We start from the raw sequence: 19,489 nt of genomic DNA, 5'->3' as shown, positions 1-19,489 counted from the left end.
CAATCATGCCAGCTATGCCCCATCGAAGTACTTTAATTGGGCTATTCTTTGCAATTTGACAACACAAAATACTAAAACTTTAATTATCAGCAACTGCTTTGCTACTTACGTTTATTTTTGGACGAAATCCACGATGTCAAATGGTGCGTCTGGCCAGCATGCCGAGAGGGTGGACTTAACATGTTCTCTGACTGTGCAGTATGCAATGCGCATGCGCAATTAATTTGACTCAAACTAAAAATATTACCTGCAGGTCATGAAGTAAAAATAATAGTTTGAGAGAAATCAAAACCTTTGCTTTGGGTCCTTTGGACGTGTATTTAGTTCAGTACAAATCAAAATTGATGTCTCTAAATGCAAAAATAATGAGTTTCACAATCAAATCAATAATTTTGTCTTGTTTCAAATGGCAGTTATAAGTTTGAATGAACAACTGCATGTTACACTTTTTTCAGTGTAGCTAGCTGTTGCTAACTGGATCAGATCTGTCTCCCGATGATGGACAGAAATTCTGTGTCACACAGATGGAGAAAATATCCTGATATTGTTTTTCTTCCACAGATGGAACTTAGATATATTATTGTGGCAAAACTTTTCCTCATAAACACAGGAGAGAAAATCAAGGAAGACGTAGAAAACTGAACACACCATAAAAACAGTCCTCACCTGCTCCTCAGGGCTGCTGTAGACATTTGCCAATGAAATGTATCAAAATAAAATCTAAAATACTGACAAAATAAATTGTATTTAATTAGCACAAAAGTAATTTTAGAAATCAAGCTGATATTACATTTAGTCACTCAGTGGCCTCAGTATGAGCTGGAAACATCTAAAGAGCTGATCATTCATTTCCTAATAATTTAATTGTTCCTTTGCAGAAACTGTTGGAGGTTGAACTATAACATAATGTACCATTTTATAAACTCTCCAAATGTTTTTGTGTCAATGTGGTAATGTGTAATGTAACTAAATCAGTCAGATTAATGTAGTGAAGTAGCACGAACACAAAATTAACTGACTTATATTCTCATTTCAAACGTAGAGATCAGTCGTACGAGGTTCCACGTGACACATCAGGATGTTTAATATTGAAACAGAGCTCAGTTGAGAGGTTTCATCACAGGTAACAGCTTTACATTGGAAACAAAAACAAAAAACTATAAAATCATTTATCAGAGTAGAAAAAAGTGGTCAGACTCTGCGTTGTCATGGTGATGTCAGTGTTTATAGGGAGATCAGGTGACACCTGTCGACCAATCATACTGTCCCACTTTACAACACACATACAGTATACACAGGTGTAGCATAAATGGGGTTGGACTCAGTTTTACCTGTCAGGCTGTCCGACCAATCAGTCGATCTGATTCTGTTACATGGACTGTCGAGCTACCGGTTGGATCAGTCTGGTGTTATTATTCATATGATATTTAAAACAACTAAAATCTAAATCTGGTCTGAGATCAGTTAGTGATGTGTTCTCTGCTGCAGACTGAGATCACAGCAGACGAGCTGATGGAGACTTCTGATGTTTAATTCAAGTCTCAGCTGCTTCAGGTGTTTTATACTTTATATCATCAGGAGGAGGAGATGAGTGGGTGAACTGCTCCTTTAAGAGACTGCAGGGTGAATCTAATGAGATGCAGTTTGGATGTTTTTGTTTCTGCTCGCTCCGGCTGATATATGATATTATGATATGAGCTCTAATTATATCGTCTTAGATTGTGGTTGTTGTCTGTTCCTGGTACTGAAGGCTGCAGTACAGTGAAATAACTTACTGATGATATTTTAATTTAATTAATCTTATTGTATTAATATTTTGAAGTGCCCTATTGTTGCAAATTGATATATTCAGTCAAACGGTCAAAAATATTATGGTATTTTGATTTCGTAGTCCAGAATTAGCATTAAATGTTTTCAGGGAGATTTCAAATAATCAGATTTTAATTTCAAACGTTTTAAAAACATTGTGATATTAAATTAAGAGATATCGTCAGGACTAATGTAAACTCACTGAGGGAGGTCGAGCTGCAGCGATTAGTCCAGAAAATTAATCTGGACCTCGTCGTTAAGGCTTAATAATTGTAATTAATCTTTCAGGCAGAAATGCTTAAAGAGAATTTGCTTATGAAAAAAATTATACGTTGCAGCCTGAATGATGTTGAAACTACTGCAGTATTATTTATTTGCACTGTTATGTTGTGTGGCGGATGAATCCACATGTGGTGCTGTGGAGAGTGTTTGTGGGATTAATGGAGCTCATTGGCACAGAGGAAAACATATTTAATAATCAGGAGCTTCCATCACTGTTGTTTGAGTCTGAATGTGAGATTTATTCTGAAATATCACCAGACTGATTCAGCCGCTCACTGACGGTCACTCACGTCTCTAAATAACTTCAGTCTGAACAGTTTGTTCTCCAAAGTTTTATATAAAATTCTGGGAGACTTTTTTTGTTGCATGAAATGATTAAATTGCACAGATTTAGCCCTATGAGTTATTCATTTTATTCCTCCTGTTCACAGCAATTTCTGTGCAAAAAACACTCAAAGAGCAAATTAAAAATATACTAAAGCCGATAAAATATCAACGTGATGTTCTCCTCACACAGTGCGTCCAGGGTCATTAACTGCAGCGTGCGGCTAACTGGCTAACACTGCTAACAGTCAGTCAACAGCAGGCGAAGCCAGTCAGACAGAAACATTTGGTTTACTGATGGTGTAAAAATCCCTGGTTTGAATAAAACCTGTTGGCCGTCCGTTCACACACACAGATGCTCAAACGTCCTGGATGTGTTTAAATGTTCGAAATCCGTCTGATAGTTTCCTTCTGCTTCTCACAATCAGGTGACGATGGAGTTAAAGATGACAGGAAGTCTCTGCGCCTTCAGGACCTTAAAGCAGGTGGTGAGGTGAGCTGAACAGATCATTTCCACTGTCAGACACTTCAGCACCGTTACCTTCAATCTGTGATGTTCAGTCGTCCGTTCAACTCAACATGAACCGTCTACATTTCTATTCAGGTGACACCGCAGGCCAACGAGCACTGAGCGTCTGTGGCTTCAGTTTCTGTGGTGTGTCACAGTCGGCACGAGTTGGCCCTTGTCGGTGGCTTTTTGGTTCCCCTCTGTGAATGATGAATACAGACTAACACCACCTGCTGGTGTGAAGACTTGTTTCCTCTCATGCAGGTGCAGGAAGCATGTACTAGCTGTCCGCGGGCTGAAGTCTGTGTGGTGTGTTCCCGTGCAGCTTTTTGGTCAATCAACAGTCTAGTTCTTTGTCGGTGATGTTGGTGATGTGTGTCTGGGCCCTAAAGCTCCTCCTCCCCCTGAAGAAGAGGCCAATCATGATGATGATTACGTGCCAACATCCATTTCCTAGAAGGCTTCTCAACACCCATAAAATAAGAACTGTATGATGCATGTTCTGACTGTTCTAGTATTTAGTTTTCCACAGGAGATCCTGAACATCACAGATATCAGATGTAACAGCGCTGAAGTGTTTCAGGAGAGACTTTCTTTGTGATAAGTCGAGATGAGGTGAGCGTACGTTCCTGCAGAAACGCCAGCCAGCAGTCACAAACATGGACGTACCACACAGATCCAGAGGACAGGAGCTCTGCACTCACACCGTGTTGCATACTGTGGTTTTACAATTCAGGAGAGAGTGCCGGGCGCACAAGGTGACGCGGACCAAGCGCACCCTCACGCAGCAGCAGGGGTGCGTTACATTCCTATGACAGTGCTGCTCAGAGGGGAAGTGCAATCAGACGGCACCAGTGCTTCATCACAGAAAGAAAAGCAGAAAGTTTCCAAGTGCAAGCTCCGCCTCCAGTGACCTCTGTCTTCAAACCAGCCAATCAGAGTGATGCACCCACGTATGGTAATTAACTCTAAGTAACCATTCCACTCCTCATTGAATCATTAAAAGCGCTTTGTTAGCATGTGTTTAACACTTCCATCGCTAAGTCAGTCGGAAACATTTTCATATATATGAATTATATATAACAATACATGTTTACTTATTATTCTCATTTTGCATCGTCACTGACGGAGTAGAGTCGCAGAACAGTAGTTCACACGTCGTTATCCATTGTGTAATTATTGATGCTCTATTTACATTTTCACACAGTAATAATACTCAAAAGTAGACACGGAGCACTGTGTGGTAAATAGGAAGTGATTTCAGCTCAGCCATGGAGTTAATGCTAATGCTAATACTAATGCTAGCTAGATGCTGGTCAGCAATAAACTGATGGCTAAAAAAGTGAGAAGCTGCTTTTGGTTACTTGTCTGAAATCAAGGTACCATTGTTTAAAATGATTTATTGTACATCGCGCACAGTTATGTAAACTGTACATGTGCCAGTCTGAAATGACATCGTGGTCTAATTAACTGCCTAAATAATGGTAGTTATACTGATATATGGTGGGTACTTTATAGGCTAGGGTTAGCATTGTCAAACTGTAGAAAACCAAACTTAACTTACAGTCTTTAATTAACATTAGCAAGTGAATGTTTGTTAGCAAGCTTGCTAGCTTACTATACTGTACAGTAAATAATTTATTGTGGTATCGTGTAGGGTGAAATTCTGATTATACTGTAGGCAGGGAACCTACACAGTTTAACTGGTGACAGGTAGCATTAGTTCACAAAAATGCAAGCTCTGCTAACATTGTTAGCTAGCCAGTTTTAACAGTGCAGCTACCTAGCATTAGCTATGTTGGCTAGCAAGGGGGCGTCACAGAGGTCGTGGAGTAAATTAAAACACTTTTACAGCAGGAATACAAATGTTGCTAAATACATTTTTGGTTAGTGATTAAAAGTTTATCAAGTATTTGCTTGATGATGTCACAGATAGCTGTTCTGGAGATATGATTGGCTGGTTTGGTGGCAGAGCAGAAGATCTCACCTGATGGAGCAGAGTATTGAGTTTTGTCTCCAGACTGCACTTAAAAAAGAAAGATTGCAGAGAAGATTAGCTGCTTCAGTTCAGTACCAGCGGGTTCCTGTTTGTTCTGGTACAAACCTAGTCCTGTGGACTGGGTCCAGTTTCCTGAAGGTTCAGTTCGTTGTCCGGCCCCAGCAGACTTCAGGGCCAGTTGTCAGGCTCCAGAATCATTTCCTTGCTGTAGCTAGGTTACCAGCCGTGGGTGGAGACTGATTCTTGAGGAGGAGGAGGAGGAGGAGGGGTGTCGTTAAGATGTGGTGGCGGGGCCCTGTGATTGGTTAAACAGGTGGAGCGGGGGCAGGTCTTTGAGGCACCAGAGGCTGTGCTGCAGCAGAAGGTTTCGGTTTGCTGAGGGAGAAACAAAAAGGAAAAGAATTAGCTAGAGAGTCTAGAGTTAGCTTGTAGGACCAGTTAGCTTAGTTTTACGATTGCGTTAGTTTAGAGTTGGATTCTAGTTTTAAGTAGCTTAGCTTCAACTTCTAGTTTCAGTTAGCTTGGATTTAGCATCAAGGTCCAGTTGGTTGAGATTTCTTCTCGTTCTTATTAGCTTAGAGTCAACTTTTAGGTCCAGTTAGCATAGTGTTAGCTTCTTGTTTACTTTAACTTCAGAGTTGGTCTCCAGGTAGCTTAAATTCAACTTCTATGACCAGTTTGGTTAAAGCGAGCTTCTATTTGTACTAGGGGTGTGCCAAAATATCGATTCTACGATATATCGCAATATTTCGTCTTGAGGTACGTTATCGATACACTGGTGCCAAATATCGATATTTAAAAATGTAAAAAAAAAAAAAATGTATTTATTTATTTTTTTTTTTTTCGGCCCACCACCACCCCTCTTCGGAGGACAGCTTTTTCTTTATTCAAACATAGGTATACAACCAAATAAAATAAAAAAAATGGTTTAAGTAGCTCTGAAACACACACATATAGATATTTAATGATAGATAATGATAGTAGTCAGTATGTGCGTTAAGAACAGTCACAGTGCAATATACTCTTTGTTTACTTGGCTGTCATTCATGTGAAATTGATTGACAATGTTTTGTAATTCCTGTGAAATGGATTCAGTGCAGTCAATAAATTCTGAATTTCTTCAATGACACAGATATCGTGATGTATCGTGGATGAAATTTTTTGCAATATATCAATTATCGCAGAATCGCTGTATCGTGATATTATCGTTATCGTGGGCAAAATATCGTGTTAGTATTGTATCGCGAGGTACCTGGTGATACCCAGCCCTAATTTGTACATCCAGTTGCTATCGAGCCAGTGTCCACGTAGCAAACTTAAAAACTTTGGCTGTAAGTGTTTTGGTTCTTCTGGACTTCGGTAACAGCTTCCCTGGAACTTAAAGCCATATCTCACATGACCCCTGAGCTCAAAGCTAAGTAAAGGTAAGGCGACCTTGTGTTCAGACACTGCATGATGTGTATTATTGTAATGTTCTTACAGAGGAGGAGGAGGAGGCCTCAGAGAGTAGGAGGGAGCTGTCCTGCTGGTCTCCACCACCTGTTCACACACAAACAGAAATATCTGTAAGTCTACATTTGTTCTTCTTCATTTCAACAGTTCGGTTATATTTCTATAAACTGTATCATGTGCAGGATGGACTGAGTGCTGCTGTATGGCCAGCGTTCAAATGTTGTGAAGAATAATGATTAAAAAAAAGATAATTAGTCAAATGTCAATCATCTTAAAATCCAGCATTTGTGTAATTGTAGAGGTTATTCAAACTTCCACATTACCAGAAAAGGTGCATTAAGTATAGTTTGATCGTAAAACTTCTGTACTTTCACTTTAAGAAGACACTGAATGCAGAACTTTAACTTGGAAGAGATTGCTGCTGATACTGATGCTGAACACCTGAGTGCTTTTAAAACCTTCAAACAATCAGAATGAAAGCAGCAGAGCTCTGCAGTAGTAGAAGAGCAGACGAGAGCAGGATCATGTAGAAGTGTTACAGTGTGAGTGGGGAGGAGAGTTTTACCTCCTGTGGTGGCAGCAGCTGAGCGTGGTGCTTCACATGGAGAGAGAGCAGAAGATGTTAGTGCTCATCAACTCATTTTAATTAGTTCTGTCAGTAACACACACACACACACACACACCTGTAACATCAGCTGATCACCATCAGTCAATTAGTCAACAGCAATTTATTGTCATCTATTAACTGAGTAACTGATCTACAGATTACTAGAATCATTTACTAACTACTCTAACTCTGAGGCTTACCGGGAGCACAGTGACATCATCATCACCATCATCACTGGCTTCCTGGTCGGCAGGATCACAGGCAGGTTTATTAACATCAACATGTTTGTTGTCATTATGTCAATTAAAGATGAACGAGCTATACTGAAATACAGGAGTGTTGCCATGGTGACTAAAACCTGAACTGACTTATCTGAACGCATGACGATCTGTTGGATCTGCGACAGGAAACATTTATTCGTGGTCACATTGAGGAGATTTAAACCTTCAGCGGCAGGTGTGCCAGCGGCAGGTGTGCCAGCGGCAGGTGTGCCAGCGGCAGGTGTGCCAGCGGCAGGTGTGTCAGCGGCAGGTGTGTCAGCGGCCGGTGTGCCAGCGGCAGGTGTGCCAGCGGCAGGTGTGCCAGCGGCAGGTGTGCCAGCGGCAGGTGTGCCAGCGGCAGGTGTGTCAGCGGCAGGTTGTTTGTCACACATCAATATTGCAAAACGTAAAACATTGTGTGATTTAGTGTTTGCACGATACCAAAATTATGACTTCGGTACGATACCTGCCTAAAACAACTCGATAACGATGCCACAGTGGAAAACTAAAACATCATCAAAAGTAATGGAATAAAATATCAGTTGACAGAATGTGAAGATAAAATGATGTATTTCTTTTTATTAATTAAAACACTTAAACTTAAGAAGTCAAAATAAGAATATATATTTTTGTAAAATATGTTTCAATACTCTTCTTCTTCTTATATTACTAGTACTGATTGACTTAAAATAGATAATGTATAAGTGGTGTTGCTGATCAGCATACTGGTGAACACCAGCGCATGTTCTGGTAAGTTCATGTTCCCAGTGTGAACGTTGTGTTTGCATACAGAGATGTGAGGAACCACATCGGACTGTTAAACAGTTAGCTTCACCCCTGACTGCCTCCTGCAGCTCTGATGGTGGAAATAGCTCGCTTGACTTCCATCCGGGGGATATTTATGTTATCTATCGCTAAGCTGCAGCTCTTTGAACTCTTTGAACAAGTCTGCATGTCTGTCACTAGATGTTTCACCAAGTTGGACGTGTTGGTTCTCTTGGTCATTACGGATTTAAAAAATCATTTACAGACGGGCTTTGTGGTGTCCGTGGGCTTGCTCTTACTGTCGGCAGCGTAAGCGTCTGCTTCTTCAACGAGCCTCGGACGGTCAGCAGGAGCAATCATGCTACTTTCAGGCACGTCTGTCTCGCTCTGCTCTGTGACTGTCTGTCACCGTGAAACCACGCCCACTCTGGCTGCAGGCAGTGAGGAAGCAGAGAGAAGCTGCTCACAGACACGCTGCACTGCTGTCGCACAAAGTTTATAAAGTACCGATACTAATGAAATGTGAAAATGTATTGTTCTGAACGGCTGGGTACCGCGGTACCTTTCTAGTATTTGTTTACCGTGTGACACTAGTGTGATTAAGGTGAGTTGAAAATAAAGAAGTGTGTCGAGGGTTTTGCCGAGTGTTGTATCGGAGCTGCTCAGTCGAGTGTAAATATTTATTAACTACATGATAAGAACTTTCACCACATTCTGAGAAGTTAAGATGTTATAAAGCAGACGGTCACTAGAGGGCGGTGTTTAACTTGTAGTTCAGTCTGAGACACACTCAGCCTCCACAGAACATCCTGCCTACTCACCCCCTCTCTGACGATGTTATTGGTGTTGCCCCTGGCAACAGATGGAGGCTGCACCCTGGGAGGCGGTCCTCTGCTGGGATTGGCTGAAGCTGCTCCATCAGCCCTGAGAAGGGGAAGTGATGACAGCTCAGTGGGTGGAGTCACAGCAGGTCTGACAGAACTACACTCAGATTAAGACACAGTTCAGGTCGTGTGTGTGTGTGTGTGTGTGTGTGTTCAGACTCACTGGTATCCCTGCGACCTCTTCCTGCGGCTCAGCCCGAGTCGCCGCAGCAGCTCGTTCCTGCGCAGGAAGACAAACGCACCCAGAGCGAGCAGAGGAAGAACGAGGAAGAAGAAGACCAGCAGACCGTCTCTGAGGGACGTGTCCTTATCTGAAGACCGCAGACAGACAGACAGACAGACAGACAGACAGGCAGAAGTCACGTTTAACTACAGATGCTGGACAGAAAGACGACCGTGGCATGTGTCTCACTGACAGCAGCTGATCAATGACAGATCCATAATCAGTTTAAAGGTGACGGTACCGTTCCATGTGGGTCCACTGTCCACGCTGCCGCCGTAACCTTTGACCTCACAGAAAGGAGCAGCCCAGCCGTCGTCACAGTGACAGTTCTTGTTACTGTTACACACCTGAGACAGACAGACAGACAGACAGGTGAGTGTCAGATGAAGTGATACGCCTGACAGACAGAGAGACAGACAGGTGGGCGTGTCTCACCCCGTGTCCGTGACATTTGTTCTCCAAGTCACAGTCGTAGTTCAGGATGTCTGCGGCGCGACACTCAAAGTTCATGCAGACCTGAAAACCACAGAAGAAGAAATGAGCATCAACAACATGATCTTCTTCAGTTTCCTTCCTCCTCCTCTCCTCCTCCTCCTCCTCCTCCTCCTCCTCCTCCTCCTCCTCCTCCTCCTCCTCACCTTGTTGTCTCCACACTTGGTCCCTTCGTTCACCATGCCTGGATCGGGGACGTCTGATCCCAACATGAAGTCGACTCCGTAACATTTGCCTCCTTGGATCGGCGTGGTGATGATGGACGGCTCGATGCCGAACACCGTCACCGCCTGAACGTTGGAGCACTGCAGCTTCCCACACAGAGCGTTTCTATGGAGACGGACAGAGTAGTCACGTGATCAGGAAACTTCAGTTCACACACACCTGTACCTGACAGTCCTGTGTGAGTGTGTGTGTGTGTGTGTGTGTGTGTGTGTTACCTGCTCTCACACTTCTTGTAACCGTAGTTATGATAACCACAGTTGCCGAAGCGATCGCCTTTACTGTTGACATCTTTGAAACAGATTTCAGGAGCCGCCTTCGCTTCTGAGGAGGAGGAGGAGACAAAAAAGGGTCTTAATGTGAGTAATTAACTGGAGAAGGTAGTTTAAACAGGAACTAACTGATGAAGAGTTTTTCAGACGTGATGTTATCGTCTCTCTTCACTTCCAGCGACAGTCAAAACAAACGTACTTGATCCAAATATGTCCTGACACTGTCCGTCGTGGTGCTGACACTTCCCGTTGTAACAGTACGCCTGCTGGTTCCTGCAGGGCTGCCCGTTCTGAAACACACAGCAGGAAACCAAGAGAAGAAGAAAATCATCAGACTGACAGGAAGTACAATTATTCCATGGGCCCTTCTTTTGACTCCCTTTAATTGACTGTACATCGTTTCATTTTTACATCAGATTAGTAAACAAATTAATAATCGTTTACTCTTTTACCCCGTCTGAGTTTAAACTGGTCTCCTCTTTAGTGTCTGTGGGTAGAATATATAATGTAGCGCCCCCTCAGGCAGCCCGGTGTACCTGCAGACAGACTCACCTGGACAAAGACGTCACTCTGACAGAGGGACGAGGAGCCGTTGCAGTACTCTGGTAGATCACACTCCAAGTCTGTACTGGAGCGACACACAGATCCTCCTGGTAGGTACTACACACACACACACACACACACACACACACACACACACACACACACACACACACACACGTTACTCTGTGCAGATGAACATTATAAAGCACTTCATCTCTTCAGCATATCATTAAAGTACATCATTAACCCAGATGATTTAATGATGCCTGAATTAATAAATGGGTCATTCCACACCAGCTCACTGACTTCATGTTGCTGAAGTATTCATGTCAAAAACTTCTATTAAAATAATGGATCTTATAAAATCCTCCAGCCCGACGAAAACATCTTTATTTTTTGTGTTGCGCTCACCTGACAGTGTGAGCAGCACTCTCCGTAGGCACACTGAGCTCCAGCCTTCAGTTTACAGGTCTGATACTCACAGCAGGGGTCCTTCTCACACTCCTGTAACACACACACACACACACACACACACACACACACACACAGACACACACACACACAGACACACACACACACACACACACAGGTTGGCTTCATGATAATGTTCATGTTTGATTTCTGGGGTTTGTACTGATAAAGAGTTTGGTATTAGAAGGAGCTCCAGACCTTCTGTGATCCACAGTCACACTCCTCTCCCATGTCCACCAGTCTGTTTCCACAGTAGGGGGCGCTGTAGGCCTCGTCTGGCCGAGGGACGTTCAGGAGACACGTTCCCCCCGTCAGCAAGATCATCTTCTCAAAGTCGTCAGCGCTACAGCTGCTGAAGTTCATGGATCCTCTGCAGGAGGAGGACCAGCTTGTGTTGAGCAGTGTCACGTTGATCCTGATATTGGCTCATATATGGAGATGTGTGTGTTTATATTGTCGGTGTGTGTGTGTGTGTGTCTTACGTGGCTCCAGAGTTCATGATGCAGGCTTGGTCGGGGCAGGTGCAGGTGCGTCCATCGTCGTGGTTCATCCCGAGGTTGTGGCCGAGTTCATGAGCCACGATGGAGGCGAACGCAGGAATGTTCCTATTGGTGAACTGAGGAGACAGACAGGTGTGTGTGTGTGTGTGTGTGTGTTAATGACAGCATCCTCTGTGTTCTCTGATGGATTTCAAATATTATTCTGCCTTCAGAGTTCAATAGAAACGAGTAAACCGACGACTTCTGTGTTGAAAATGTCTCTTGGAAATCAAGATGCTCCTTCTAACTGCAGAACTCTGAGAAGCTTCACAGTGATCCAGTGACGGTCGTCTGTGTTTACACTGCGAACAGGAAGTGCTCAGAACTAACTCGGCACACTATTTACACAGAATTTAAATATTTTTCACGTGTGGCCGTCATTGTCCTTCATATGTTTCACCTCCAATATCAAATCCAATAGTTAAAAGATAAGTAAAATTAGATCAAAATAAAACTTGAAATTTGTGTCATTGTTTCCGTCATGTGAACAGGACACGCTTTCAGATAACAACATCTGTTGATAAAGATACAAAACTTATTCAGAAAAATAGTCACAAAAAGTCAAATTAAGAAAACAGCAGCCACTGACACAACTAACTCTGAGAGAAAACACCACCCAGTTGCATTATGGGAAATGTAGGATAAGCAGGAATCAAACTACCTAATAAAAATCTGTTCCTTCGAGCAGAAGGAGATGTTCACCCCCTGGAGTTTAAATTTACCAACTCTTCTACATGATTTGAACGCAGCATTAGCTTGTGACAGACAGGTGGCTGAGTCGGCCAATAAAATGAAAGCAGGAAGCTACATACCGCATTGATCCCGCCCCCGTGGCTTCTGGAGCAGACGGTGGAGACGTAGGCCATTCCTGCTGTTCCTCCAAAACTCTTCTTCCTGCAGCAACATCGTCATCGTCATCATCATCATCAGCATCAGCAACATCATCATCATCATCATCATCATCATCATCATCATCATCATCAGCATCATCATCATCATCAGCAACATCAGCAACATCGTCATCATCGTCATCATCATCATCATCGTCATCATCATCGTCATCATCAGCATCATCATCATCATCGTCATCATCATCATCATCATCAGCAACATCAGCATCATCATCATCATCATCATCATCATCAACATCGTCATCAGCATCAGCACTGACAACATGTGTGTGTGTTTCAGTGTGTGTGTACTGACAGGATGAGTTGTGCCGAGTCATGGCGGCGGCGATGAACCAGCTCTTTCTCTCTCCACTGAGTGAAACGACTCAGCACTTCTCCAGCTGCTCCGTCAGTGCTGATCAGGTTCTGCTGAGTCCAGAGCTCCAGACCGACCAGGACCACCCGAACGTTCAGCTGCATGTAGATCTGAGCACACACACACACACACACACACACAAATACACACGATAATTCATACCCTTCCTAAACAAGTGTTGAAGTCACTTCTCCAGTAAAAATATCAGTGACTCACTTCCCACTGAGGAAAGACACACAATTCAAAAATAGACACAATAACTGTGTGTGTGTGTGTGTGTGTGTGTGTGTTTACTCACGCTGTCTATGAAGTTGGCCAGATGAACCATCTCCTCCCTCACTGCCGTCTCATTCCTGTTCATATAATTATACTGAAGAAAGAAAGAAAGAAAAACACAAACATCTTCAGAACAAACTTCAAACACATGGTTCAGATTTAAAGGAACTGTTCACCTAAAAATTTAGATTCACTGAAGTAGCTGGAGACTTGTTTTAAAAGAGAAGAACAACCAAAATAAACCATAAAGTCTTCACTGTAGCTGCTGAGCTAACAGTGTTAGCCTGCAGCCATCTGAAGTGTGGCCACGAGCTCGACCGCATGTCGAGGGTGTAAATGACAGTTTACAGCGCTGCTCCTTTAAAGGAACGCCATCAGATCTGCTTCATAGAAGTCAAAAGAATTTGATAAAATGTTCTTATTCTTTATTAGAATTTCAAAAGTTTTTACATGAATCTTTTAAAGAAAATCCCTGACATGAACCGTGTGTGTGTGTGTGTGTGTGTGTGTGTGTGTGTGTGTGTGTGTTACCCTGTCGTTGTCGACCACCAGCAGCAGCTCCACATAGTGAGTCAGATGGAGAACAGCTCGCTTCATCTGAAACAAACACAACAACATGTTTTCACTTATATTATATTATTAAATCCTCAAAGTGTGTGTGTGTGTGTGTGTGTGTGTGCGTATACACACCCTCCTATGTGGCCTGTGGCGGATTTCCTCTGGATCGTACTGAGGATGCTCCGTGGCGTTGTTGTGGTCCTGCTCATCCTCATGCGGCGTTCCACAGCCCCGGGGCTGTGATGTCACATCCTGCAGACGGTACACCAGGTGCTGGTCGGGGGAGGAGTCTAACGGCTCGATGCCGTAGCTGTGGTCAGTGAGATGCAACACTCCCCTGATGAACCAGACACAGTCAGAGTGAGACATCACAGGTCACATGACTCCACCTGCCTCGAGTGATGTCACTCAGTAGCTGGAGCCTACACTACCCACAATGCACCTCTGCCACATAAAAAAACTATATTTAATTGAGGAGGAGGATCTGTGGTGTGTAAGCCTGACTTACATAGAAACTAATGAAAGGTGTGTGTGTGTGTGTGTGTGTGTGTGTGTGTGTTGTCCACCCCAGTAATTACTGAGAAATCACAAAGACTGAAACAGCAGGGAGGACACACACACACACACACACACACACACACACACACACACACACACACACACACACTGAGCCATCTGTGAGGAGAAAATAAATATAAAACAAATGTTGTCCTTGAGAGAGAGGGGAGTGTGTACTGTGTGTGTACTGTGTGTGTGTGTGTGTGTGTGTGTGTGTTACCTGAGGCCGTTGCAGACGCTCATAGCAGCAGATGAACCCTCCACGTCCTGAACGACGCCCCGATAGTGACAGTGGTTCTACAACGACACACAGACAAACGTGTGTTGATGTGTGTGTGAACTCAGTGATGTCATGCAGCTATGTAATGTGTGTGTGTGTGTGCAGTCTACACACACACACACACACACACACACACCAGCAGGAGGCAGCGTCACACCAACTCACAGCAGTGAGTTCTGTCACACAGTATAGAAACTGTACAAGACAGAATAAAGTCAGGAGTACATGAACAGTGTGTACAGTGTTTAAGTAGTGACTCAACTGTGAGAACAGCGGCAGTAAAGTACATATGAGTAATAGGATACTTAGCAGCAGTATACTGACACTGTAGCAGCAAACACCAGAAATATATAAGATCAATGAAGCTGTGACACCATGTGTGTCTGTGATAATAAAGTAAATAATAAAAGATTTAAACATATTATCATCATGTTGTACAGAAGAAATACAGGAAGGTGAAATAATAAAGTAATATAGTAACAATGTATAACAGCACAACAATATATCACTGAAGATTAAACATGAAATACTTTTTTCAGTATTTAATGAGATATTATAAAGTTATCAGGTGTGTAAACTGTGTGTGGTTTGAGGACCTGGTTGAGGACAGTCTGATGTCACTTTGTGAGTAATCAACTGACTGGAAACACACACACACACACACACACACACACACACACAAAAGGATCCAGACACACACACTTCCTGTGTCACTCCCAGAGGAACTTATAAAGCACTTCCTGTGTGTGTGTGTGTGTGCGTGTGTGTGTGTGTGTGTGTGTGTGTGACTTTCCTGGTTTCTCTCTTCCGTCTCGTCTCAGTGGCTGTAAGACTGTTAGTAAGACCATAAACTCAGCTGCAGTACTTCACTTCTGTTTTGAGGTACTCGGCTCATATTCGGAGTTATTTGAGTTAAAGTGACTGTGCACCAATTTTAAAAGCATTAGCATTGTCGTGTTAGCATTTAGCTCAAAGCACCAGCAGGTCTATGTGCTGCTAGCACGACTGTGGGATGTTTGTTTCTTTATTCATCTTCTTCCCAGCTCCCATGATGCTTCTCTTTCTGGCTCCGCCCACAAGGTCCTCCTCAGCCCTCAGACTTCACATTGTGATGATGTCACCTATTATTACTTTTCTCAGTTTTAATATAAAACTTCAACAGTTTTACAGACGTCTCCTTTATCACAGCGCTCTACATAACAGATCCATCATCAGTGATTCATCAGATATGAAACTGCAGACGGAGAGAGGGATGAGAAAACCTCCGGGTGGAGAATGTAGAGACAGGAAGCACACACACACACACACACACACACACACACACACACACACACACCATGGGAAAAATCTTGTTTCAATAAACCAAACAGCTTCACTGAAGCTTCACTGACACGCTGAGCAGTTTTTGGTTCTTTCAGAATAAAACAAAACGTTCCTGCTGTTCCACTCAGTCAGACTGAAACTATGAATCTTCTCTTTCTATAAATTCTAGATTTATCTTGAATCTTGTTGTTCTCCTGTCTTGTTTGCTTCGGGCTCATGTTTGACTTCTCTGACTTGTCGCTCCCTCCTGACCTCAGCTTCCTGTCCGAGTTCACGATCTGAATCTGATTGGTCACATCAAAAGGTCCTGTCACTTCCTGCCTGCTCAGATCTGCTTAATGATTGGCTCTCTCGAGAAACAGCAGGGATCAGGAGTGTGTGTGTGTGTGTGTGTGTGTGTGTGTGTGTGTGTGTGTGTGTTACCTGTACAGGTGGTCTGGATGTGATCAGGGATCCGTTCTGACTGTAGGAGAACACGGTGAAGTCTTCAGGGAGCAGCAGTCTGAAAACAGCAACATGTGTTTTTAGTTTTTTATACAGAGAAAATCTTTCATCTTTATTGACAACATGTGAACCCTAAGGTGTCAGGTGTGAACCTCGCTCAGCTGAAGAGCCTCGACGATTCCATTTCATTATCCAATAGTCTTCAGATTATTTTCAGGATCAATCATTTCAAATGTAAAACGTTTAGAAAATTGTAAAAATGTGTTTCTCAGAGCTCAAAGTGACGTCTGCAATGAGCAGCAGATCTTCACATTTAACAAGCAAACAAACTAATCTCAGTGATGTTTCTGATTCTCACGAGTCGCTTCGATCGCTTCAACAACAAGCAGAGAGACGTCGCAGCCACGTGTCAGTTCATAAGAACCGCGGCCGGTCATATGTTGACTGACAGCCAGACGGACCAATCGGTTCATGTGTAAACCTCCCGTACACAGCAGGGCGGGACGAAGGCTTCCTGTTGTTCAGGTGTCCTGAGCGTTTAAGACACCTCGTCTGTAACAGACCTGACATCATGAAATTCAGACTGTTGTTGTTTGTGTTGACACTGGACAGATCACCATGACAACAAACCATCTGAGAAGTAAGAAAAATGTTTGTATTGTGTGTCTTTTTATTGTTCATCATTTTCTGTTCTGCAGTTGAAACCCGCTCAGCCGACACGTTTCTGTGGTCGCGCTGTAGAATGTTATCACAGAGCTTCTCGATTCAGACGCTGAAGTTTATCACAGTTTGTTTCAAACAGAGAGACAGAAGCAGCTGACGGAGGCCGAGTATCAGCCATGTTGATGTAAACAGAGTCTGATAGAAACGCTTCTGAAGGACGAACACACGGAAACACTCAAACTGATAAAACTGGTTATTTACTCAAAATATAAGTGAGGAACATAAACTCTGTTCTTCTGTTTGACTCGGTGGAAACTGAAGACGATCAGCTGTGACGTCACAATCTGCTGGATCTGATTGTCCAATCAGCAGCGTCTGTCATGACCTCATCAGACTTGATTAATGTGTCCCAGTTGCAGTCGGCGGTACGAAATAAACACAACATGTTGCATTTTACACGTTTGTTCTTTCCCTTTATTTTGATGTTTTTAATGGAACAGCTCAGCCAAACAGTCACATTCAGTGCATCCACCTCAGACGGGCTGACACTTAATGTCATGTTAATGTAGGTCTAAATCTGCTCTGAGATCAGGTTCTCTTCTGCAGACTGAGATCACAGCAGACGAGCTGTGTGGAGGGAGCAGATGATGACTGAGTTTACTGTCCCTGTAAATGTATTCTCATATATTTATTGTTTTGTGTTTCTGACATTTTTTATGCACAAACAGAATCAATAAATTGGATCAGACAACATGATGATCAACAGTCGGTGTCATAACTTACTCATTTCTCTCCAGATGAACAACATGATCGTTTCCGTCCACAGTGACGACGTACGACACCTGCAGAGACACACAGACGACCGTCAGTCACAAACACACGACATCATCAAGATCAAACTCATTTACACCTGTTGATCAGCTGATGGACAGCTGTGACATCACAACGCTTCAGAGAGGCTCAAAGTTTAAAAAGTCCAAAAACTAAACAAACAAACTCCAAGGTCACCTGAGCCTCCGCCTCACCTGGCAGACATTCACCTCAGTGTGTGTGTGTGTGTGTGTTAGAGCTGCAGCTACCAGCAGGTGTGTGATTACTGCAGGGGTGGGGACACACACACACACACACACACACACACACAGGAAGTCAGCGGTGGACGACATCATCCGGCTGCCAACAGCAGCTCTGTGTCCTCCAACCCAGCGGGGGTTAAAGGTGAGCAGAGAGCAGACACACCTGCTCTGCCAGGTGAGAGAGGTTGATCCAACTCACAGTGACTCATTATAACCAGATTCATAAGTTACACTTTATGGAGGTATTTTATTTATTATTCTGGCTACGACACAAAATCAATTTATCTTCTCGTAACACAAAACTTTCAACACAAAATCAAGATACCTCCACATTATGTTCAGCTTAGCTTAGCACAAAGACTGGAAGCAGGGGGAAACTGTTAGCCTAGCCCCATTAAAATGTCTCTCTGATTTATACGACGATGCTTCGAAAGTGACAAAAGCCCCCAAGCAGCAAGTTTGGTTGTTGAGGAACGGGAAGTTGTGTGAGGGACGCCAGCGGTGATACAGACAGCAACAGAGATCGCGAGTTTTGAGAGTTGAGAGATTTGTGACATTTAGCGTGTTTGGAGTGTGTAGTTAGTGTGTTATGTAGTGTTTGGTGTAGTGTGTTTAGTGAGTAGTGGAGTCGTTTTCTTGTGTTGTGAGTCAAAACAAGGAGGAGATGCTGAATGTGCAGCAGGCAGGAATGAGCTGAGGAGCCTGAGGCATTGCCTGCATTTAAATGTAAATAGTTACATATAACTTTGTAAATTTCAAAAACGTATACACAAATTTAGCAAACAACAATTTATATTTGTATTATAAGTCATAAAAAATGGTTCGTTAAACATATTTGTGGTTTTCACAGTAAAAATCTAATTTTTTCCTGCTCTGATTTTATGTTTTTTTGTGATTTTAGGTCCATAGTGTTAATATAATATGTCAGAATGAAAAAATAACTGTACAGTCACACATGTGAGGTTGTGCTGAAAATAATGACACCAAACAAGGCAAGGTAAATAGTTTTTACGGTGAAATATAATGGTATAATCAAAAGTAGTCAAAAACTGCCATTTATATCCCTGACGTCCTTCAAACAGCCTCATTTGGTCATCCATGAAAAAGCTGCTGAACCTCCCACTTTTCTATAGGAATACATGCTTCCTACAGGCACTGCACTAGTGACCTAAAAACACTGAAATGATGAATCCCACAGTTAATACAAAGAACAACACAACCTGCTGTCATCAGACTGACTCGCTCTCTTCACTGAGGTGGAAACACAAACAGAAACAGTCTGAGTGACGTTCAGCTCCGAGCTTCTTTGTTCCTCAAACTGAAGGAACACAAGTAGTTTTCTCTGAAGCTGCAGACGGTCGTCACTTCACTTCTCTCACAGGTTCAGTGTTGAATG

The 19,489-nt window shown here is 43.0% G+C and overlaps 1 protein-coding gene across 1 annotated transcript in view; it reads right to left on the bottom strand.

The window, feature by feature from the left end:
• Positions 1-1,062: 1,062 nt before the first annotated feature.
• The window catches only part of adam9a (ADAM metallopeptidase domain 9a), a 35,947-nt gene continuing 17,520 nt past the window's right edge, over positions 1,063-19,489 (bottom strand). The window contains exons 3-24 of the mRNA XM_030416353.1: positions 17,804-17,862; positions 16,337-16,415; positions 14,531-14,607; positions 13,885-14,089; positions 13,726-13,791; positions 13,217-13,288; positions 12,859-13,028; positions 12,465-12,546; positions 11,596-11,729; positions 11,312-11,483; positions 11,054-11,146; positions 10,652-10,759; positions 10,299-10,389; positions 10,046-10,151; positions 9,752-9,935; positions 9,549-9,629; positions 9,355-9,460; positions 9,054-9,201; positions 8,828-8,930; positions 6,940-6,969; positions 6,403-6,461; positions 1,063-5,297 (exon numbers count right to left, since the gene is read on the bottom strand). Of these exons, the coding sequence (XP_030272213.1) occupies positions 5,228-5,297; positions 6,403-6,461; positions 6,940-6,969; positions 8,828-8,930; positions 9,054-9,201; positions 9,355-9,460; positions 9,549-9,629; positions 9,752-9,935; positions 10,046-10,151; positions 10,299-10,389; positions 10,652-10,759; positions 11,054-11,146; positions 11,312-11,483; positions 11,596-11,729; positions 12,465-12,546; positions 12,859-13,028; positions 13,217-13,288; positions 13,726-13,791; positions 13,885-14,089; positions 14,531-14,607; positions 16,337-16,415; positions 17,804-17,862 (2,295 nt within the window). The 3' untranslated portion in view covers positions 1,063-5,227. The remainder of the gene's footprint in view (positions 5,298-6,402; positions 6,462-6,939; positions 6,970-8,827; positions 8,931-9,053; positions 9,202-9,354; positions 9,461-9,548; positions 9,630-9,751; positions 9,936-10,045; positions 10,152-10,298; positions 10,390-10,651; positions 10,760-11,053; positions 11,147-11,311; positions 11,484-11,595; positions 11,730-12,464; positions 12,547-12,858; positions 13,029-13,216; positions 13,289-13,725; positions 13,792-13,884; positions 14,090-14,530; positions 14,608-16,336; positions 16,416-17,803; positions 17,863-19,489) is intronic.

This window comes from Sparus aurata, chromosome 5 (assembly GCF_900880675.1).
Source record: "Sparus aurata chromosome 5, fSpaAur1.1, whole genome shotgun sequence".
NCBI lineage: Eukaryota > Metazoa > Chordata > Actinopteri > Spariformes > Sparidae > Sparus > Sparus aurata.
The sequence above is the reverse complement of the archived record's forward strand: the minus strand, read 5'-3'. Positions and strand labels throughout refer to the sequence as shown.